The following is a 24,338-nucleotide window of genomic DNA, read 5'->3' as shown; positions in this document are numbered from 1 at the left end:
CGAAAGATCTCTGCTAATCATGGGTACCACAAACCATGCCTCTGTTCTTTGCAGGTAGCACTTCTGGTTGCAAATGAATTTTGGGAACAAGGCGACTTGGAAAGGACAGTGCTGCAGCAGCAACCGATTGTAAAGACCTTGTCATTCCATGTTACTGGTTCAAAACCATCCGTAAATCGCAGGAAACCATCTTAAAGGGGTTTCTTCTCTTTCTAGCCTATGATGGACAGAACCAAAAAAGATGAACTCCCCAAACTTCAAGTGGGATTTATTGATTTTGTTTGTACTTTTGTATATAAGGTATGTAAACAAATTATTTGAATGAACTGTATAGTCATTTCAATGATAATTTTTCTTTCAAACTATAACTAGAGTGAGCCAGGTGTGGAGGTGCATACCTGTAATCCCAGCACTAAGGAGGCAGGGGGATCAGAGTTCAAAGTCATCTTGGTAAGTTTCAGGCCAACTTGGGCTATACAGCAAGACCTTGCCTAAAAAAAAAAAAAAAAGTAAAAAAAAAAGTTACCAATGAAGAAAACCATTAGGCCATTTCCTCCGTAGTATTTTGAGCACTGAATTTGATTTATTCAGAGTGGAATAAAAGGCACAAGAGCCACGCACAAACCCCCTTGACATCAAAGAGCACCTGCCTTCCCCACGCTTCAGAAGCACCCAGGCTCATCCCAGTAGCTCCAGACACCGCCCACCTCCCAGCTTCTCCTCCATAGATGAATGCTGCTGAAAGTCAACTGTAGGGCGCACTAGTTTTCCACCTCAAATTCTCCGCAGGAGTTCTCCCGCTTCCACACGGAGATTACCCCCATGCTGACGGGCCTTCAGAAGAACAGGGTGGAATGGAAATCTCTTGCAGAGGAGTACGAGGCCAAGGTGAAGGTGGCCGAAGAGGAGGCAGGAAAGCAGGAAGAAGGAGCCATGGATGAGAAAGGTTAGCCGGAGCCTGAGTCTGCGTGTGTGAGTGTGTGGGCAGCTGAGTGGGTGTCACATGACACAAATACAGACCATACGTGCTAGCAGGAACCCTGCTTCGCCGATCCAGTCAGGTAAGTGTAAGAAGTTATCTCCAAGTTCTTACCTCTGAGGGAGAACTGGGTATTAAACAACCAAGGCATAATCTGACAGTGAGCCTTGGCGAAAGCATGGGGTGTGTACTAAGAGCAGAGGAAGGCTTCCTCGAAAGGGATTGTCTGTGCTGAGGTCCCAAGACCCTAAGCCCCAACCCACACAAAGGAGCAGAGGTGGGGCAGAAGAAAACAAAATAGGGCGTGTAAAATACCTTCTGAATGGCCTAGAGGGATGGCTCAGCCGGCAAAGGAGAGGCTCACAGCCAAAATAACTACTCAAGTGGGAATAAGCTTGGGGTAGCAGAACCATTTAAAAACACGTCTGTGTATAGTCAAGAGAGGGCAGAAGCCCGAGTACCAGATGAAGCTGGCAGTGTAGGCAGCTGACCTAGAGAACATAGCCTGCAGTCAGCCGCATTACACAGTGGGCAGGGGCTGCACAGGATGGTCTGAGCCGCACTCCAGGAAGGCAGCAGAGATCTTGACTAAGTGTTTGTTAAACTTGGGAAGTTACTTTGTCTCTTCCATTAGAATGTGAGCCCAAGAGAAATCCTAGGACTAAGAAATTTGATGAGAAAGATACTGTCCCCTTTTCCAAGTGGCTCCTATATTTATTGTCAGCATTCTTTAATACAATATTTCTGTCAATTCTTTGAGAATTTCATGTAGATGCACAACGCATTTTGGTCGTTGTGACTCCAATCCCTTCCGATTCCTCCCAGAGTGGACACAGGTCTTCTCTCCGTCATTTGCATACATTTATTTCTAATTTCTGTCTATTTCTTGGAGAGTTCATTGAGAATTAAGACCATTGATTGTGCTCCTGGGTTTCAGTGTTTGCTCCTCCAGCTCAGAGTCTAACTTGTTTAGTTTCACTGAAACAGAAACGGTAACTGCTTATCAAGTTTCATTTTATTTTGTTTTTTTGAGAGAGCCTATGCAGCTGTCTAGAACTCACAGAGATCAGCCTGTCTCTGTCTCCCGAGTGTTGGGATTATAGGTGTGTACCAATGCACCCGGCACCTGGGTACCTATATACTTTTTTTTTGAGTCACACACTGCCTTTGCCTCCCAAGTGCTGGAATTAAAGGCATGTATCTCCACACCCTGTTCATTTTTCAATTTTTCCCCCAATTTATGTGTACGAGTATTTTGCCTGTATGTGCATGCGCCTGACGTACAGAGATCAGGTTTGGATCCCTTGGAATGGGTCCCTACCGATGGTTGTGAGTGAGCCACCATGTGGGTACTGAGAATCAAATCTGAGTCCTCTGCAATAGCAACACGTGCTCTAAACTGAACCATCTTGCTAGCTCCTTGAATTTTATTTTTAAGTGAGCCAAATGTGAATAAAAAATTGGCTGTAAACAGTCAAACCCTTGGAGTTGCTATAAGCTAGTGTTATCTTGAAGTAGTTATAAGCTAGTATTATTAATAATAAATCTGACACAGATTTCATGAGAATCTTGGAATAAAAGTATTTATCACACTGACTGCTGATGTTTTTTCTGGTTTTTCACTAGCTGCCACAGATTTAGGAGGGAGCACCGAAGACAAAAAGTCCAAAACGTGCTTAATGTTGTAATATGATCCAGCTGGTCAATATTTCAAGTATCATCTTAGTTTCCATGAAAAAATATCCAAAGGAACCTCACTGTAGCCCTGCAGTAACAGAACAGCAACATCTCCAGGAACACTGCCCTGTGACTATCCACAGAATACCTACTGTTGACCTGGAAACCCCATGAGCTAAATAAAGTTCAATCAAAGAACAAAATATGACAAAAAAATTAATTTTATGCCAGTTTCTTTTAAATTAAAAAATATGCTTTCTTGAAATGAGTCTGAAGGTATATTAAGATTTATTTATATGTATGTGTCTGAGTGAGTCTATGTAACATGTGTGTCTCTGCTGGTGAAGGCTGGCTTCCGATCCACACAAACTTGAGTTACAGGCAGCTGTGAGCTCCCTGGCACAGGTTCTGGGATCCCAGCTGAGGTCCTCGGGGAGAACAGCAAGTGCCAGTAACTATGGCCTGAGCCTCAAGTATTAAAAGAATGGCAACGTAAGGAACCAGAGCATGAAGCAGCTGGCCAATATTTCAAGAAAAAATATTCAAAAGAACCTCACTGTAGCCCTGTAGAGTCGATGTTAAATATCACCTCAGACTTTGCAGCTGCCTTCACATATGACTCCCATAATCAGCCACTGTGCTAGATCACTGTAGGGAGCTCCAGCAGGGTTGCAGCTGGTTTGATTTCTGGTGTTAGCTCCTAGTTTTAAGCTGTCTTTTGTGACTGCTACCTTTTTGTCTCCAGTACTTTCCTTTTGAAATATGTGAATCTTGTCTGGTGGTTTTTTAAAGGTGCAAAGCCCATGCAAAACTTGGCTGGGGGAGAACCTGGCCAACCGAGATAGATGCCCCTTAGCTGGGAATTTGCATTTCGCATTGACTCTTTGGGGAGCTTAGATAAGAGGTTTTGGAGCCGGGCAGTGGTGGCACATGCTTTAATCCCAGCACTCGGGAGGCAGAGGCAGGCGGATCTCTGGGAGTTCGAGGCCAGCCTGGTCTACAAGAGCTAGTTCCAGGACAGGTACCAAAGCTACAGAGAAACCTGTCTCGAAAAAACCAAAAAAAAAAAAAAAAGAGGTTTTGGGATATGGAAATTAACTTGCTAAAGGTATAAATTGGATTAATGATAAAAAGAAAAAGCCCTTTGCTAAGCTATAGAGAGTCAGTCTGCCAGAGGCTGATCCCCTCCAGCTGGAAAGGCTAGACACCATCCTCAGAGTGCCTGTGTCTCCTTTCCATGGACCCCTGAGAACCACACCCAACATACAACAGATTGCTGTGATTTTTATATAATTATCTGAATTCATACTTGGACTTAATATCATCAACTGTATTTCAAAATATATTGTTCTATGGGAAAACAATGTATAGTCTTCCCAGCATTTCATTTTGTAGAACTCTATCTTCTGATGATCACAGGATGATGAAAATACCTTCATTGTAAGAATGCTTAGCTACGGGAATTCCAGTACTAATAACTTTGGTGTTGGACATTTCAGATAATTTCCCTCAGAAATCAGGATTCCTTTTTACTCACCTTAAGTGGTAAGCTGAAGAACACCTTTAAGAAATGAGGAACTTTTACGCAATATTTAACATCAGTACACCCGACACAAATTTACTATTTTCTGACAGTTCAGAAAGGACTGCAAAATGACTTCTGAAATAGCTCAGCACAGGGCCTCATGCCTAACAGAAGCTGGGCCAGCAGTTACAGAGCAAATGAACAATTGTCCAATAAAAGAAAAAACTCTTAACACTAACCATTTAAAATTAGACACGAAATAATTTATTTACAGTTTACTGCCAACCACTCATGTTCAAACGTCACTTAAAACAGTGTATCATATACTGGAGAGCTATGGACAAAACAGATTTATAGAAAAGCAACTGAGACGCTACACGAACGAAGGAAGAAGTGTCTGAAACAGTCTGTCCTGGTGGCTGTCCAGACTCAATAGCACGGACAAGTTCACGGAGTTTCACGGTACACTTCCTCACCAAGGAATGATGCACTCTCCCAGTTCACAGAAACAAGTCCTGAAAATAATCATCAAATTCTTCTTCCCTATTAAAAAAAGTACAAACATGGATTATACTCAAGAGTACTCAAAATAATAAAAACTAAATAAAAAATCAATAGTGTAAAAAGTTAAGATACATTTATATGAGACTAATAAAAATAAAATACTTTCAGTATAAGAGTTGACCATTCTATATATCAATATGTTTTTATAATTCAAATAATTCTGAGTTTCTAAACAATCATCTATTCTCAAAATTGTTAAAATTGGAATATCTCACATGCTGGTACCTCTCTCAAAAGCCCTCAAGTTTTCTTTGAAATACTTTTGTGAAACAACATTGCTTGTCTTTGCTCTTTTGGTTGATTTTATATCTTCTCGTTTCAAATTATAATTTCAAATTCTAATCTGCTTAAGAAATGCATGAAACAGAAACTATGTTTAAAAAAATACAAGTCTTGGGGCTGGAGAGATGGCTCAGAGGGTAAGAGCACTGGCTGCTCTTCCAGAGGTCCCGAGTTCAATTCCCAGCAACCACATGGTGGCTCATGACCATCTGTAATGAGACCTGGTGCCTTCCTTGCCAGTAGTACATTGTATGCTTAATAAATAAAAAAATCTTTAAAAAAAATACAAGTCTTACTCTCAGGGATGTGAGGACATTTGAGAATAATAAATATGTACTTGTAGCTCATAAGGGTTATGTCTAAGAGAAAGAAGAGAACTCTGAGTAGAACCTGTCACTACTATGAGGAGCGTCAAGCGCTAAATAAGGGCAGTGTTTACAGCCAGCCTCAAGCAGCCAAGCAGCCCAGGCTCTGAAGTCAGCGGCGGCAGAGAGCAAGTGGTCCGAGTTATCGGTTGTTGGGAGGCTGGGGTGAGTGCTGGCAAGGATTTCCACAGCTGTGTAAACCCTTCATGGGGCTCCTCAGCATGGGTCCTGAGAATGTAACATCATGGGACAGGCTGTCCTAGATGCAAGTGAGCAGCCGCCTCAGAGGGAGTCCAAGCAGGAACAGAGGGCTGTCTGTTCCAGTGAACTGATGCTGGACCCACTGGCTCTCTAGGGCCAAGAACAATGGCTGGTAATAGACTTTCACCTTGCCAGGGAAGGGAGTCTTTCGCACTAAATTTTCATGGCATTAAATATTTTCATTAGCTGATACCAAGAACAGCTGTATCCACAGCCCCTAAGCTGACGCAGAAGGGAGCATCTACGAATCTAGCACTTACTGTGACTTTCCATCTGTCTCTGGCAGGGGACCCTTCCAGAGCTCGGACTCTGAAGCACTGTCTTCCTCATCAGTGTTTCCTGCTCATTTAGAAGAAAATGTTTTGTTTTAACATAACACATTTTGAATCATTTACCAGTGCAATTAAATTAACTATCAATTTAACAGCAATTTCTACAATTCCCTGGAAATTTAAGTTATCCCTCCAGATACAATAATTTAAAAATTAAACAAGAAATACCAGAGTCTCAGCAAAAAGGGCACATCTTAGGAACACCTTCCCCATGTTACACTGAACAAAACTAGCAGCTGATTTAGTTATTTCCTTGGTCATAGAAGAGAAATGAAATTAAGATTTACATCGAGACCATATCTGGATTAGGACCAACAGTCGAGAACAGCTTTAGACCAACAGCTGTCACTGAAGAGGAGTCACCAAGTTAATCATGGGTGGTTTGTCTGCACATTATCCAACACTGTGTAAATTTCAGTTGAATATTAGGCGATTCATTTGAGGTCTACTTTTTAGTATTTTTAAAGAGGAATATATTATTTTTATTATTTTAGAGGTAATAAGTGCTCACTGTCTAAAATAAGAGCGATTTGGAAATGTTTTAAAGTACAGAGGAAAAGTTATTCCAAGCTTACAGGTAATACGATCATTATTTAAGTCTGGTTGGCCCTTACAAATTTATGACACATAACATACACATTTTTAAATAAATTGGATTGTACTGTGTATATTTTCTGTAACTATAAAAGGTTTGCGATAGCACAGTTTTCCTTCACTATATATAAATATGTCAAAGGTTTTTTATAATTAAGAATTTTTTAAAGAATTTATTTTTGTTTTTAATGATGCACATGTGTGCACAGGTTCCTACAGAAGCCTGACGTGTCAGATCTCCCAACAAAGGTCCTGGCAATTGAACTTGGGTCCTCTGTAGACCACTATATGCTTCAAGCACAGAGCCATCTCTCTAGTCCCACGAAAGCTTTAAGCAAGCAAACAAATAAAAAAAACAAAATAAAAAGTTATATTCAATTCCTGAATAGTGGAAATTTAGGCTGTTTTCTTTTGTTATTTTTATCGAGGGTGTCAGTGATAGTGATTAAACCCAGGGTCTTAAAAAATGCGGGCAAGGGCTTCACAGTGGGACCACAGCCCAGCTGAATTGTTTCTCTTGTTGCACGGTGCACATTACTGTTTGCATTTTTCTGGGTGCTTACCTATTCCAAATAAAATATCAAATTCTAAAAGTAGCACCACCGGCAACCAAACATGCGCTCTAAAGCAGCTATAGGGCCAGACTTTCCTCCAGAAGAAAGGTTACTCAGTTTCCACTCTTTTGAACAGCTGTTATAATTAAAGTAATAAGCACCATTTTTATAAATGTCTGGCACATGTTTTTTCGTAAGGTAACTGCTGTTTTACACAGAGGCTGGGTCTCCCATGTGCTCACCCTAACACAACGTGCTCTTTACAGACCTTAACTTCCACGACTTTGATGACTAACAGACACTAAGTCAAGAATGACATTGCAAGAGATAATCCCCTTGGAGGAGTTAACACTGCAGTTCTGACTTAACCCAGATTTGGCTTGCCAGTACAGAATGTCCCTCGGCTCAGCACAGCACAGCACAGTACAAAAATAAAGCAGCATTGATTTGCCACGGTGGTGCTAGCCTTTTACCCGCTGGACTCTGATCCTTGAATCAATGTGTATGCCTGAACTTTGATTCTGAGTCTGCTGTGGCACCGATTTTAACAAATAGCAGGGGGAGGTGCAATCTAATGAGCTATGTACACATGGTGATGAAACTAAAGTCTTGGAGGAAGATGTCTGTTCTGTGACAGCCATCACTACAATTCACAGTATCCTGAACAGATCACACAAGAAAGAATAAAATCTTCCACTCACTGAGATTAGAATAGAAAATATTATGCCTAATAAAGTCATCTCTCCAGCATTACTGTTAAGATGTCAGAGAACAGAATCTACAGGGCCTTCCAAACCTAGCAGCTGATTTAAAAAGTTTTACATTACAAACTGCTGTTGCTTACTCTTGTCCCCTTCCAAGAAGATTTTCCACAAGTCAGCTTCCTCTCCCCAATTTCCTTTGTGTGAGTGTATTTATAGCTCTATGTATGTGTGCATGCATGGAAAAGCATGGAGGCCAGAGGTCAGCGCTGTTCCTTGGGTGTTGCCCACCTTGTTTTTGGGTAAGGGTCTTTCTTTGGCCTTCAACTCACTATGCAGATAAGGCTGGCTGCAAGGACCCAGAGATCTGCCTGTCCCCACTCCCCAGCAGGAAGACTCAAAGTGTGTGGGACCACACCTGAGCATTTCTCTTTACACTTATTTGTGCACATGCAGGACACAGTATGGAGAGCAGACAACAAGCAGTGGACGTCAGTTCTCTCCCACTGCCATGCGGGTTCCAGGGATTAAAACTATCAGGTTGGTGGCAAGCACCTTTACCTACTGAGCTGACCTTAGCTCTGTTTTTTTTTTTTTTTTTTTTTCTTTTTTTTGGTTTTTCGAGACAGGGTTTCTCTGTGGTTTTGGAGCCTGTCCTGGAACTAGCTCTTGTAGACCAGGCTGGTCTCGAACTCACAGAGATCCGCCTGCCTCTGCCTCCCGAGTGCTGGGATTAAAGGCGTGCGCCACCACCGCCCGGCCCTTAGCTCTGTTTTTAAAGTGGGCTCTGAGGACTGAGTTTAGTTTCTCTTGTTTCATGGAAGCGCTGTATCAACTGGACTACTGATCTGGCCCTGCACATCAATTTCCTGATACCAGATAATGCAATTTTACTTTAAAAAAGTTAACTCACCTTAAAATGCCTCAGGAAACAAATGTATAGACTAGACTAAATGATTTGTAAAGTCCCTTCTACCCTATGAATCTAAAACTTCCTGGTTCCCTGAGGTGACAGTCACTACAAACACCAGCCAGCAGGGGTGACAAAGAGTACTGCTCAGGACTGACAAGGAGAAGGGCTGATACACAATGACATCCTTACAGCATCACTGTTGAGTCTCTGCAGTAATCAGGTCAGAGGACATGTGAATTCTGAGGATCGAACCCAGGTCATCAGGCTTGGCAGCAACAGCCTTTATTGGTTTCTGTGAGTATTTTCATTCAACTCTACCTCCAAAATGAACCCATCCATTGTAACACTTCTGATAACATGCAGTGTGCAGTCTGTCTCCTGAGACAGCTCACTTCCTCTATTCCTTTTACAGACAATTCCAAATGGCAGTTTTTCTTAAACTGAGACAAAAATATGTCGTCAGGCCATTTTTATCTATAGACTCTAGTTCTGTGACCAATCACCAAAAATAAATCTCCCATATAGTAACAGCCTCCAAACGCCTCCAGTTTCTACGACCTCATCCTCCCCCTTCCCTCCTCTCACTCCTTCACCTTCCTCCACTAGACATCTGTAGTTGCGCCAGCATCTTCCCAGAGCACAATTTCAGTTCTAACACACTGGCTGCTCTGTGTTTCATCTACTCAAGCCTCTGATGTTCTCCTTAGTGTGGGTGCTTAAATACTTTGGGTTTTCCTGAATGGATATATATGGTAACTAAAACTCACTCCACTGATGAGATGGTGAATGTCTGCAGTAACTATAATAAACGACAGGCATTAACTTTTGATCTGATCAATTCTAGAGAGCAAATACAGGCTCTGTTTAATGTCTGGCATTTTTCTTTTTGCTGGCATTGCAACAGAACTACAGGGTATCAAGGACTTCCTTTGTGTATGGCACAGGCCTTGTGCGTGGGTGTCTTCTCTTTTCACAATAATTCAATGAAGCTGGCCTGTTTATACACCCATTCTACAAAAGAAGCAAGACACGGACAGATCAATCATTTAAGATGGATCTGTCTGTCTATCTATCTCCCTCCCTATCTATCCATTCTGTCAAAATTACAATGTAAATAATAGGGCTACACCTATATTAACTCATCAATAATGGACCAAAGAGCAAAAAGGTACTGTGTTAGAGACTACAGACTTGAATCTAACCCTATCTTTGACAGTAACTACTTAGCCTTGAATAATTTTCTTGAGTTTTCTGGTTCCCAGGGGACCTAGTGAATAGTTTAGAGCTTAACTCACCACAAATGGATGTCCTCTAACTGGACACAGTGGCATATGCCTATAATTCTAGAAATGGATGTCCTCTAACTGGACACAGTGATATATGCCTATAATTCTAGAAATTTGGAAGACTGAGACAGAAGGATCATGAATTCAAGAATAGTTTGACCTTGTCTCAAAAATAAATACATTAAAAATTTTAAGCAATAAAAAGAAATATTTTAAAAATGCAGGGAAAGGGGCAGCACTGGAGAGGCTGGTAAAGAGTGCCGCTCTTTCAGAGGCCATGGGTTTGGTTCCCAGTACCCACATTCAGCGGCTCAGTGGTAAAGAGTGCGCTCTTCCAGAGGTCATGGGTTTGGTTCCCAGTACCCACATTCAGCGGCTCACAACCATCTAGAACTCTAGCTCCAAGGGGCCAGTGCCCTCTTCTGCACTTCAATGGCACCTGCACTTAAGTGGATATACTCACACATATAAGTTAAAAAATAATAAAAATAAACCTTTACAATTTAAAAAATAAAACTAATTTTCTCTATCACAGACAGAGCATTAAAAAAAACCCTATAAATGTATGTTCCTTTTTATAATCCTACAGGAGATTCTTCCCTCAAAGCTTCCAGGAAAAAGCTAAATACACACTGAGGTCTCTTTATTACTTCACAATGGCACTGTTATTCTGCTGGTGGTTTCATTACTTGCTTTAGTTATGGGTAGAACAGTGACAGAGCCGAGGTCTGTCTTTGCAGTCATGTGACGTGCACTTTTGCCTCTGTCTTTATTCTGCTATTCTACCTTGCTTCCCATTCCTCCCACATCATGAATTTTAAAACAACCTTATACACTTTTTGTAAGTCACTGTGCACACCTGGGGCAGTCACCCGGTAAAATCACTGCTTTACTCTAAGCGGTAAAACTGAAGTACCATGCACAGCAGCAGCTCCTCCAGTCCAGAGCCACAGGGCCGCTCGGACTCAGGGACAGTGAGAAATCTCTATTCTCAACTGCCTTTCCTTCCCCACTTCAACTGTATCTCTGTCTCTTCCTGCACACTCTGCAGTGTGAGATTGAAATGCTTATGAACGATATTTATTGAAAAGATTCTGGTGCTTTCTATAATTAAAATAAGAAACTTCAAATTATTTTTAACTGAAGAATTAATGTTCACTTTTTGTCCTTTATGATTCTTCTCATGTTGTACAAAAACAAATATAATTCCTATCAGAGTAGGAAACAAACAAAAAACACAAATCACAAATGCTTTGAATCTACATATTGCTATTGAGAAAGAAAAGCTTGATACTTACTGTTTCTAGAATCTTCTGGCTTTTTTGAGGATGAATGTCCTGAAAGGAAAACAGCATCATTTTACCAAGAATCATCTTTGGGTGGTGTTGACAGTTGTAGATAAAACCATAAATTTTTCACAAATTTGGTTTTCTTATGCTCAAAAACAAACAAACAAACAAACCCTTACTACTTTCTAATCTTTCAGGTTCCTTAGTCTTATCTCCTCAATTAAAATGTTAGGTCCTTTTAGATCGATCACCTTATGTGTTCATAAAGCCTGGGATAGCTAACATAAAACTTAAAATCTGAGAGCCTAGGAAGAGTCTCACATGACTAAAAAATACTTCACGTTGCAAATTGATAATAATAATATTGCTTTTTCCTTGTGGAGATGTTCAGCCCTTCCACTGAACAGTGTACAAATATACATTTCTTCCAAGGCTGGAAGGGGCGGTGAAGGGTTGGAGCTGCAAAGCAAGTGCTCCACCATTGAACCACACCGCAGCCAACCTTGTCCAGCCATGGGGGCTATTAAAGCACAGCTTTTCAGCAGTAACTACTGAGGGAGACAAGAAACGAAAAGTACACATCGTGTGTGTGTGTGTGTGTGTGTGTGTGTGTGTGTGTGTGTGTATTTTGTTTTTGGAGACAGGGTTTCTTTGTGTAGCCATGGCTGTCCTAGAACTACCTCTGTAGACCAGGCTGCCCTCGAACTCACAGAGATCCGTTTGCCTCTGCCTCCCAAGTGCTGGGACTAAAGGTGTGGGCCACCACCACCATCTTTCTATATCTTAAATCACCACTCTACAAAATCCTCTGGGAGACATTTCTGGAGGGTGACGAAATAAAAAGCAGAGGTGACAGAATGACACCCTAACAAAACTGCAGAGGGCTAAGAAGCCTAAGTGTTTGTCTTTCAGAGGCAAAAGGGGTCCAAGAGAGCAGAGTAAAGGCATGGGAATGTGCCCAATGTAGGTGGGAAAGTGAGGCTGACTCTGTGGGTCTCCTGACATCAGCAGAACCAAACTGGGAAGTGTAGGCTGGGGCCACACGTCAGGGGAAGCTCTAGCAAACACGACCATCTGAAATGTGAAGGGCTATTGTAGGTGGGCTAGGTTCCTCTTCCCTGAGACACTGAAGCAAAGCCACAACCAACACAGGTCACAGGGCAGAGCTCTCAGACAGTGACTTCAGACCAACATACAACTGATCAACACCGCTGATCGAAAAGCAAGAACTCCAGAACATCATTTTGATTATAAATCTGGGACTGATTTCTGGAGTTTCTCCAACTACGAATTCACCGAAGGACTCCCTCACCTAACATCTACTAAATGCCTACAGTGTTAGAAATGGAGGTGAGTTAAACAGTCACACAACCCCTTCTCACAGAAATGAATTATTTCAAGGGTTCTGTGCATTCCTAGTCTGGGGAAGTGAGACAGACGGTCTTAAGAAGGGCCTTTCCAACTGAGCTGAACTGAAACTGAAGGGTGAGGTAGCTGAGAGAAAGGGAAACGGGGAGAGACGGTCTTGAATCTTTACCTAAGGATTTTGTTCTTCCTTATTTGCAAAAGTGATCGCTCTTCACACATAAGCTATTGTCTTACTTCCATCTCTACACATCATTATTCTACACATCCACCAATGTGTAGCCCAGCCACTCACTTAACACTCTCTATGATGCTAACATGAAGCTATAAAGGATACAGTCTCATATAACGGGAAAGAATGTCTAGGTTTGGATAAACAAGCAGTGCCAATGCCATACGCAACTGTGATGTTTAAATATTATTAAAGCTTATGCCAAATTAAGAAGGTCTAGGTAGACATAAGCTCTTTCTTAATTGAATAATTACACGATATGATTATAGCAAAAGGTAACATTATTAATGTAATAATGAATATAACCAAATTTTCAAATGGTATATTACTATATTAGCATATTACAATAAATAAATTTTAAACTCAAGTGAGATTTTCACATTTATTAATTGAGATTTACTTTGGAGTTAGGAAATAATTAAGAAAGACATGAAAAGACTTTCAGGTTCAAATGTCAACTCTGAATAAATGACAGGATAACAGTTCTTCTACTAACCATCCATTGCAACTCAGCAATACTATGTACTATATATGCAAGAAGGAAAAATGCATGTAAGAATGCACCTCAGCCAACTACCTTCCTATCTAGAGCAAGGGAGCCCTCTCCTGTCCAAATCTTATATTAACATTAGTTTAAATTTAGTTGAATCTTGCATTGCCCACCTAGTGTGATGCAGTTGAAGTTACAGCCAATTAACTAATGATGCTGAAATAGCAATTAGAAGTAACCTTTACAATAGCTAATTACATGGCAGGCATTAGTCAAATTCTTTAACAAATTATCTCGGTTTTCTCCTAATCCCGTATGCTAGGTGTACAATCATGACTTTAGATTGAGTGACACACTGTAAAGCTGCTTTACACTTCTGGGCGCCTTCACATTCTCATTCTGACTCTGCTTGAGCTTGACAAATATGGAGGTGGGTGTTCACATCACCCAACACACACGGAGAAAGTAAGCTCAAAGAGTCGGTGTGTCCTCCAGGTAACTCAGCTTGGAAATATCAGGAACTGACACTGCTTGCAGTATCATGTGATATGTTGTACCTGTCCAAAAGGAATCAAAGCCAACTCTGCTCTTAAAACTGTAAGTGACGATAAATCTACATCTGCTTTCTCACCACTTTACTTTCCTTGCTACAAAACAGAGTTCTACTGCACCACCAGCGAGACTGATCAGCACCGCACAGACTGCACCACACTCGGAATGAGGAGCTCTTGAACCTCCTTTACCTTCCTCTGTCCCCTTGGAGGCCTCTGAAGAAGACGATCTGGATTTCTTACGTGGTGAATCGTCACACTCAATCTTGGTTTTAGCCTTCCTTTTTTTTGACTTGATTTCTTTTCTCCTTTATGTTAAACAACACAATATTGAAGTTAATTTTTTCAACTTATTTTATAAAAAAAATTGAACAAATTAAAAAAGTTAAAGTATATATAATTTATATAATAAAGAACCTTGAAGGAGTATGTAAATATTTTAGGTCAATATACAAGTTAAGATAATTCTGTAAGATAATAAAGCCTAAACAGAGACAGGGAACTATTTCATGAGTCTCCACACAATAAGACAGCTTTACTCAGCCCTCCGCCAGCAAGAGACCCACACCCACCGAGCAGAGAAAACACGAGGAGAAGCAAGTGCTGTGACGGTTCTGACACGGTGAGAGTACACTCTCCTCTCAGAATACAGACTAGAGGAAAGGGATCTTGGAATGGAGAAAGTGCTGATTTTTAATTCACCTCTCAGCATTAGACAATTTATAATTTGCCTTCTTATTGTTCTGGCTTTACTTCTTCTTACAATTTAGTCAGTACAATAGATGAAAAGCAATTAATTTTAACAGCTTAAGAAGGAAGCACGAGGAAAAAAGCTCTCAAATATTTCTCAGCAGACTCCTGATTAAGACATCCCTGCTGATGCTATCATGCTGTCACAGCAGTTAATCATATTTTTTCTTTTATCAAAGTCATTTCAGATTTGATGACACTCAAAAGAGAAAATCACAAAAGACTTTCAGTCTCTCTCAGCATTGCTGACAGAAAGAGGAAATTAAGGTTAGGGCTGGCTGCCCATGTAACAAAACATCTGCTGACTTTAAGAATTTATTACTCATTTGTAGCAGCTATAACACTATATAGACATGCTTATAATAAAACCCATTTTAAGCCAGGTGTGGGGGTATATACCGGTAACACCAGCATACAAGAATCTGAGACAGGAGAATCACAAATTTGAAGCTAGCCTCAGATACATTATTATTGAAGGCTAGCCTGCCTCAAAAACAAAACAAACCAAACAACAACAATAAAGAAATAACAACAAGGGGACTGGAGAGATGGCTCAGTGGTTAAGAGCATGTCTGCTTTTCCAAAGGTCCTGAATTCAATTCCCAGCAACCACATGGTGGCTCACAACCATCTGTAATGAGGTCTGGTGCAATTCTTCTGGCCTGCAGGCATCCATGCAGATAGAATATTGTATACATAATAAATAAATAAATAATTTTAAAAAAAGAAAAAAAAATAACAACAATATGAAACCAATAAAACCGAGGTCAATGATCTCCTATGCATGCATGGTACAGGCCAGTGGTGCTCCTATCTAACTCAGACACAGTCCCCATGACTTAACAGGAGACTGACTTGACCAATGACGCTTGTATCACTGATAAACTCTATTTAAAAGACTGTTTAAAAGTAACAAGGAGGATTGGAAAGATGGTTCAGAGTGTAAAAGAGTCTTCAGTACAAACTTGAGGATCTGAATTTGAATCCCAAGAATTCACGTAAATGTCAGTGTGACCATGTCCACAAATAATCTTAGGGTTAAGAGGCAGGAAGGTTGAGACCAGAGACTGGAGAATCACCATGGCCTGCCAGTCAAATTAGTCAAAAATGGCAATCTCCAGGTTCAGTGAGAAGCCTTGTCTTAAACGAGCAGTGCTGAGAAAGTCGGACAGCACAACAATCAATGTCTGCCTCTGGCTTTAGAACACACATGCATGCACACGCTTACTTTTGAACTTTAAAAGTTCTAAGAACCATTCTATGTAGTCTGCTTTATAATATCATTTCTAAGAATATTACAGTGTCTGGCCATTGGCTCCAAACTAACAATTCTCCTAACGGGCATCTTTGCCCTCCACAGATGTTCACATACAAAACTGCTTGGCTGGATCAAGGTAGAGTGGATGTCCGGTTCCATGAATCACACAATAATGTTCAATTTTCTAAACAATAAACTAAATCCACTTTCCAAATTGAGATTTAGACAAAACAATGAGTATGGTCTAAATTACTAAATATTAAAAATAGTATTTTAAAAGAAAAAATTACCTGTGATGAAAATTTAATTTAAAGGAACATTCTTGGCATAATCCTAAAAGAGAAAAGCATATATCACTAAACTTCTGAATCTGTGTGATTATATTGCTAGTCTATTTTAATTATGATTTCTCATGTTCTATATACCCCTTGCTATATATAGGAAATAATATGAAGAAAATAACCTAACATTATACCTCAAATTATATTAAAATGTCTGAGAGTTGAAAATATTTTTAACAATGCTTTGTTTTTAAAGTTTTTCATACAATGTATTTTGGTTATATTATTTCTCCAAAAGACCCCCTCCACCCACCCCACTTCACATTCTTTCTCTCTTAGAAAAAAGGTATGACTCACTGAAGACAATGGATTTTCCCTGCTACAGCAGCTATCAACTACATACACTGCCCACCTCACCTTCTGCCCCACTGCTGGGCCCTGCCCCCAACTCTGGCGGACTTCCACTGCTCAGGGCAAGCCACACCAGCCAGACGAGCAGGTGAGGAACCCTGTGCCAGATGAACTGCCCCTCTCTGTACTCGGTTCTCAATTACAAATAGCTTCTTGCTTAGGATCAGGACTTTGTACCCATTTCCCCTGTCTAGTTTGAACCTGTGCTGGTCTTACGTATGCTGTCATAGTCTCTGTAAGTTCATGATGTATCAGCCCTGCTGTGTCTGGGAAAACTGTTTTAAAAGGACTTTAGAAAGTGTCATCCATTGTGACAGAATTAGTGTCCGACATCAAAGATATCTCCTAACATAATAACATGATGTCATAGTATGCATATAATAACACTAATAGAATGGTGCTGTGGTCAACTTTTTTTCAGTGAGAGACAATTACTGCAGAGACTTAAACAGGTCAAAGTGCTGAGAATAACCAGCTGTGAGTGTTCAGCTCTGCACAGGGCACCTGCCCTACCCTCTCCAAGGCCCAAGGAACATCAACAAGAAAGCGGGGAAAAGATTAAGATCCAGAGGTTGCATGGTATGTTGTGTGATGCTGTCCTATGAGCATGACACGGCTACTAGACTCTTGAATGCTCAGCAGTCGTGAGTACCTGAAAACCTGCACTAGATAAGTGAGAGTGGGGGAGACACACGAGGCCCTGTACCTTCCTGAAGACTTCTAAGTGCTGCCCATGCAGCTATAAATAATCCCTCACTGTGTTCTGTAAGGAACCCCAATTACACTCATTGGACCACCAACAAAAACAAAAATCAAGACACGTAGGAGGACTAGTGAAGAATGGACAGCCAGGAGGTGAAGGGTAAAAGAGAGTGAGTGGTTTGGGATGAAAATGTCATTGTGAGACCTATTATTAAGTAAAATTACTGTATGCGAGGTGAAAACGTCTTTGAAAGGATTCTTTCCTAAAATCTCGACTCATTGTCAAAGAGCGAGCTTATTTCCTGTCTGTGCCACGTGACAGCTACACATTCAGCCACAGGGTCCTCACCACCTTTTCTGACACTGTCATGTAGACACACAATCTAGTGACATTCTCAACTTCGTGAGATCTTCACTCTACAAGTTACCAGCTAGAAATCTGACATTAGAATTGTTTTTATCAAAGTGCTACCAAAATGCTAAAAATTTTAGACTCAAAGTTTCTTTGAGGTTTGGGGAAACTACAGGGGAAAAGAGCACTTTCAGGAAAAAGCATTGAATCTTTTAAAATTGAACTGTAAATAATCTACACATTTTCCAATTCCAAATTAAAGATTATTGTGGAAGAAATCCACCATATCTCCACTAAACTCAACTTACTTAATTTAACAAGTGCATTTCTCTTTTCACCGTGCTCAATATACCCAAAGTTAACTTCCCAGCTCCTCAAGCCTTCTTTCTCATCACAACGTTTATTTCCACAAAAAAACTGACCTGCAAAAAGGAAAGGACTATCAGCCAGGACACATGACTTATTGGCATACAAACCTATGACCTCTGAACTTTAACCCTACAAAACTATTACCTCTAAAACCTTCTTTTAAAATTGTAAAATAAATAATAAACATAATAGGATGCAAAATAAATATTCAAAAATATATAATTGTAACAAAGCTTATTATTAAAAATAATTGACCACAATAACTATAGCATCATATATGATGCTGCATGAAATCAAAGAGATGATTTGGGTTTTTCCTTTTGTGACGGCAACTGAACCCAGGGGCATGTGCCTGCTAAGCACGTGCTTTACCACTAAGCCACATCCCTGCTCTTTTGTTTCTTGCTAGTTTGCTTGCAACATTGCATCAGCTGACCTAGAACTTGTTCTATAGGTCAAAGTTGAACTTATAGACATCTTGTCTCATCACCCAAATGGTAGCCGGAACCATCAGACTGTGTCACCAGACCTCAAGAGCTGAACTTTTAAAGGAAAGAAAATAAAAACAAAAACCAGTCACAGAACTCCTGATGAAAAACTGTTCATGTAGGTAGAAATGTAGTGAGTCCATATTAGAAAATCTTGCACTTGGGAAAGTGAAAACATGAAGTGTGCTCACTAAAACCCTGGAAGGAGAAATCATTTCCAAAATATTTCTTCTTAGATCTGAGTCCTTAGTCTTTAATGGCAATATTAAAATTAATGTTCTCAAGTATTGTTACATTCTTTACTTGAAGTTCTAGCAAAAATGTTCATAAAAAAATTTTAAAACCTTAAACCTGACATACTAAATTTTAACATCTGACTGTTCTATCATATATCTGAAACTTCTAAACCAGGACAAAAACTGATGATCTGGAGGTGAAGGGACAACTAAAAATTATCTATTTTGTCAGAAAAAGAAAAACTAAAAATGATTTATACAACAATTTCCACCACAATAATTTACACTAAGCAGCAAACAGAAACCACAAAATCCTTTTCATAAAATGCAAAAAACTGCCAAAGTGAATTTATAACATTAACATCTAAAAGGCTAATTCACAACTCAGCTTTTTGAATCATAATCTATTGCATGTAGCCCAGACTAACCTCAAATTTACTGTGCAGCAGAGGATGATGAACTTAATACATATTTTTAATTTAGTCTGTCTGCCTATCTATCTATCTATCTATCTATCTATCTATCTATCTATCTATCTATCGTGTATGTGTATATACATGTTATGCCATGGCATATATAAGGGAGTCACAGGATGACTTTATAATTCATTCCAAATTAAACATGCACATGTTTATTTAGTATGTTTAGTAATGGCTGTTAAGCAACAACCACAACATTCTATCTTAACAGAGCAACAGCTTGCCCTCCACCCCAACTAGTCCTACACTCACGACCTTAGAGAAAAACGCCCACCAACTTTTTTAAAGGCAGTTTTATATACTCTCCTAAAAATTATACTTGACAAAATTAACACAGACATTTTTATTAGTGAAAGACATTTCAGGATCTCTCATTATGTTAGATAAAATTATAAAAGAAAATGTAATCTTAAGAAAATGTCTACACTGCCTTATTTTTAGATGTTTATTAGTATTGTGTATGTGTGCAAGTGTGGTGCCTGTGTGTGTGTGTGCCTGTGTGTGTGTGTGTGTGTGTGATACATGTGGAGGTCAGAGGACAACTCGGTTGAGTCTGTTCTCTCCTCCCACTCCAGGTTCCAGGAACTGAACTGAAATTACTAGTCAGGTGTGACAAGTGTCTTTACCTACCGACCACTCACTGAGCTGTTGAACTGTTTTTCCTTCTCTTCTACAGAAAACATCCCTGCCATTTTTATGTGTGCACCCCAGGCATGCCTACTGCTGGGAGAGGCCAGAGAAGGGTTGGATCCCCTGGAACTACAATGTTCTTGAACGGCTCTCAATGCTTGATCTTTGATACTAGACTAAATATTTGGGCTCAGTCTAGAACTAGTCTGTACAAAACTTCTATTGGGTTCACATTTGATGCTTAATTTCTACTTTCAGAATGTTGATTTCTGTTGGAATAGAGTACTGCCAATATTTTATTATAATTGGTAATCAAACACTCACTTGTTCCCTGTTATTAAGTCTTTAATTCTCATAACATTTTCTACATATTCTCAAATATTCTAAAGGTCAAATTCTAAAGGAAAAGTCATGAAAGTGTTTATCTGAAATACATATTCCATAATTTTATTTTATAGATAATAGTTTATTGTCTATAACAGAAAAAATCTTACCCAATGATTTCAATTCTATATAACAAAATAAGCTGTGTTCTATTAAAACATAATTTTAAAAAAGTTACCTTTTCCTGAGATGACTTCTTTCTCTATTCTCCACCTGAATCCAAACTGGCATGAAAATAAATGCAAGCATAAAATTTAAATTACATATATATTCACATCTAAATATAAAGCCATGGATGACGACATTTTCAGCCTGAAAAATAAACCCAATTCTCAAGGTGATGGCTTTTCCTCTTTCTACAGGAATTTGAAATACCTCTGGACAATCACCAACCTCTGTTAAAAACGACTTTTAAAATCCACTACAAGTTACAGGTGTCAAGGCAGGAAAACACCTGCATTTATATTAGGGGTTGTGGTTATGGCAAAGGACAGTATTTCAACATGTTAACCCTGTAGGATCATGGTACTGAGAAAGAATCCAGGGGCTCAAGAGACGGCTCAGTGCCTAAGAGCACCGGCTGCGATTACAGAGAGCCAAGTTCCACTCCCAGCACCCATGTCGTAGCTCATAACTGCTTGCAACTCCAGCTCAGGGGATCTGACATCTTCTGGCCTCCACGAGTACAGAACACATGTGCTGCACAGATATACATGCAGACAAAACAGTCATACACATTTTTTTAAAAAGAAGGAAAAAGGAACAATTAAAATTTAATCTTTTTTGTCAAATTTATATCTTAAATGCAAACAAAGACTCAAAAGAATGTCAAAACATTCTAGTTAAACCCCACATAAAAATAAAATCCTCCAAGTTTGCAAAGAAAAACAAAGTAAAAATTCTAGGATAGCCCCCTTTCATTTTGTGGTTAAACTTATGCAAAGAAAAACAAAGTAAAAATTCTAGGATAGCCCCCTTTCATTTTGTGGTTAAACTTATATATGAGTGCAGAGACTGTGTACCATTCAACACTCTCGGACTGTCTGCTGAAGCACCAAATCAAGTGCATTACTAGCAAGGGTTTCCCAAACCTTCTTAAGTTAATTTATTTAACAAATATACTTATTAAGCACCCGTTTATTGGATGTGGTATTCAAATGAGGATAACAGGTAATTCTAAAAATAATGTCCATTAAATCTTATTTTTTAAAAAATGGGAGAGGGGGACGGAAGAAATGGCTCAGCTGTTTAGAGTGCTCAGTGCTGCTGCAGAAGACGCAGGTTTGGTAGCCAGCATCCATAGAGTGGATCACAACCACCTGTTCCTCCAGTCCCGGGGATCTGGCACCCTCTTCTGGTGTCCACAGGCACCATGCACCCACATAGTACACATACGTGCAGGCAAACATTCATACACAGAAGATAAAAACAAGTAAGTCTTTACAAAGCGATATCCATCATCAAGAAAGTTGTAATCTATGGGGAATGAGGAACCACACTATCATATGAGGTAACTTCTGTAGCCTCATACTCTTTACTGATACCAGTTCTTGCTGGATTCAAGCTGCAGTTACTAAAGGGTTGGTCCTGAATCCTGCATCCTGCAACACAGATTCTGTACACTTGAAATTTTGTGAAAGAAAAATAGCCTTTGGCTCATTTAGGGCAGTGTTCTTCTTTCCTTTTTTTTTAAAAGGAAAAAATATGTTTTTTTTTTAAAGTTATCTTTTGGGGGGCTGGAATGATGGCTCAGTGGTTAAGAGCATTGCCTGCTCTTCCAAAGGTCCTGAGTTCAATTCCCAGTGACCACAACCATCTGTAATGAGGTCTGGTGCCTTCTTCTGGCCTGTAGGCATACATGCAGATAGAATATTGTCTACAGAATAAATAAAAAATATTAAAAAAGTTATCTTTTTCTTGTGTCTGAATCTAATTTTAAATGACAGACTAATCCAAATATATTCTGAATTATGAAGTTTTCCTTTCTTTTTCTTTCTTGGTTTTTTGAGAAAGAAACTCTATCTTGTCCTGGAACCTACCATGTAGACAAGGCTGGCTTTAGACGCACTGAGATCTGACTGCCTCTGCCTCCCGAGTGCACTCCACAAGGCATGAAAATTTTTTTCAAAGAAAGGTGTAGAAATGTGGAACAAAGGAAGTCACTAGAAGTGCCTCCCCTCTCCCCTCACTCTCTATATGTATACACACACATATACACGTGTGTACATATACAGAGTGAGAGAGTAGGAACTTCTAGTGACATGTATATATATATATATATATATATATATAAAATGTATATACATACACACATACAGAAGGGGGGAGAGAAGACATTGAATTAATAGCTGCTTAGTTAAGTGAATAAAGCATTATCTGTGTAAAAAAAGTTAAGAGCAAATGAATCCTAACACTGGACCACTTTCTGCAACACTTCAAACATAGTATGCCAGGATACATCTACTAATACTTTTTAAATAGAGCCCTTAAACACTTAACTTTTATTTGTGTATATCTGTTCTCCTCAACTACACCACAAGTTCATTTTCTTATTTGTTTATTTGTTTGTTTTGAGGGAGGATCTCCCTCACATTTGTTTTGCAGCCTAAGCTCGCCTTGAATTCACCACCCCGCCACTGCCTCTTGAATGCTGGGATTATGTCCTCTGATGTGGGAATGTCATATATCAATCTGTTGATTTCATTGGTTAAGCAATAAAGAAACTGCTAGGCCCATTTGATAGGCCCACCCTTAGGTGGGTGGAGTAAACAGAAGAGAAGGCTGGGAGAAAGAAGCTGAGTCAGAGAGTTGCCATGATTCTCCCACTCCAGGCAGATGCAGGTTAAGATCATTCCTGGTAAGCCAGCTCGTGGGCTACAGCAGATTATTAGAAATGGGCTAGTCCAGGTGCGAGAGCTAGCCTAAAAGAGGCTAGATAGAAATGGGCCAAGCGGTGTTTAAAAGAATACAGTTTCCGTGTAATTATTTCGGGTAAAGCTAGCCGTGGGGGCGGCCGGGTGCCGGGGACGCAGCCCTGCCGCTCCTATTACAACAGTCCTCCACTATCACATCTGGCTAGACTGCAGCTCTTCATGAAGGGCAGTCACTATATACTGCTTCCGGTTCAATTTCAACAAACACTGGAGTGATCCATAAAAAGCCATGGCTGAAAAGCCACTGCCATGTATCCCTGAAAAGAAGGTGTTTCAGACTTGACCAGCAGTGCCATGGGGATTCCAGATTAGTTACGACAACTAACTGGTATAGACAGGAGCTCTGCAGCAGCACCCACAACGAACCTACAAGAAACTGAGTGGCCAGGGTTATGCAAATAATTATTGCTACCGTCTATACAGAACTAGAAAACAACTTACAAACTAAAAACACTAAAGAGACCAAACTAAATGAAAAAGAACTCCTTACAGTTTCTTTAAAGATAGCTGTTTACAAATGGTTGTTTTCTTAGTAGACAGAAATATGCACTACCCAACATGTATTCCTTCTTTTCGCATTTCCGACTGAGATTACCCGTTCCTGGAATACCTTTTTTAGTTCCTGTGGAAGTTGAGCTAGGAATAAAAATAGCTTTAATATTAATTAAAGATGTAAAGTAGAAATGGGAATCTGCAACTACTAATTAGCACTGAAAGTGAATTTCATCAAAATAGAAATATTTATGTAACAAAAGTGCATCTGCTACTCCATAAATGTCAATCAATCAAAACCATTCATTTCAAACATGATCTGTGAATGAGACATCATTCTACAGTGTTTAGTCACTAGAGACTCAAGATGAGAGCCCGAATAGGATCCAATTGCCAGCTGTGTGTAACTTTAGGCTTTTTATGGTCATCTCACAAACAAAAAACACCCCATCCTTCATAAATTCCATAGATTCTTTGTAAGTCCCATGATCGCACAAGTTAAGCAGTCATAATGATATTTCAAAGTGCAAGATAACAGATTCAAATCAGTGCCATGAAAGAATAATGTGGGTCACAGTGGTTAATAAAAACTAATGTTGTAATTGAACAAGAG

At 39.7% G+C, this 24,338-nt stretch overlaps 2 protein-coding genes across 4 annotated transcripts in view; one reads left to right on the top strand and one right to left on the bottom strand.

The window, feature by feature from the left end:
- Pde6c (phosphodiesterase 6C) overlaps positions 1-2,869 on the top strand; it is a 40,164-nt gene extending 37,295 nt beyond the window's left edge. Inside the window, exons 19-22 of one of the 2 annotated variants that reach the window (XM_041661651.1) lie at positions 55-129; positions 217-300; positions 790-946; positions 2,606-2,869. In XM_041661651.1, the coding sequence (XP_041517585.1) occupies positions 55-129; positions 217-300; positions 790-946; positions 2,606-2,667 (378 nt within the window). In that variant the 3' untranslated portion in view covers positions 2,668-2,869. The remainder of the gene's footprint in view (positions 1-54; positions 130-216; positions 301-789; positions 947-2,605) is intronic. The other variant, XM_041661652.1, reaches the window with a different exon arrangement.
- Positions 2,870-4,429: 1,560 nt separating this feature from the next.
- LOC121454357 (protein FRA10AC1 homolog) overlaps positions 4,430-24,338 on the bottom strand; it is a 29,905-nt gene continuing 9,996 nt past the window's right edge. For both annotated transcript variants that reach the window (XM_041661655.1, XM_041661656.1), the window contains 7 exons: positions 20,479-20,524; positions 18,023-18,136; positions 16,259-16,301; positions 14,153-14,268; positions 11,332-11,370; positions 5,914-5,992; positions 4,430-4,724 (listed from right to left, as the gene is read on the bottom strand). In XM_041661655.1, coding sequence (XP_041517589.1) covers positions 4,682-4,724; positions 5,914-5,992; positions 11,332-11,370; positions 14,153-14,268; positions 16,259-16,301; positions 18,023-18,136; positions 20,479-20,524 — 480 coding nt within the window. In that variant the 3' untranslated portion in view covers positions 4,430-4,681. The remainder of the gene's footprint in view (positions 4,725-5,913; positions 5,993-11,331; positions 11,371-14,152; positions 14,269-16,258; positions 16,302-18,022; positions 18,137-20,478; positions 20,525-24,338) is intronic.

This window comes from Microtus oregoni, unplaced genomic scaffold (genome assembly GCF_018167655.1).
Source record: "Microtus oregoni isolate MIOR12 unplaced genomic scaffold, Mior012 000012F_ref0000307, whole genome shotgun sequence".
NCBI classification, from domain to species: domain Eukaryota; kingdom Metazoa; phylum Chordata; class Mammalia; order Rodentia; family Cricetidae; genus Microtus; species Microtus oregoni.
The sequence above is the reverse complement of the archived record's forward strand: the minus strand, read 5'-3'. Positions and strand labels throughout refer to the sequence as shown.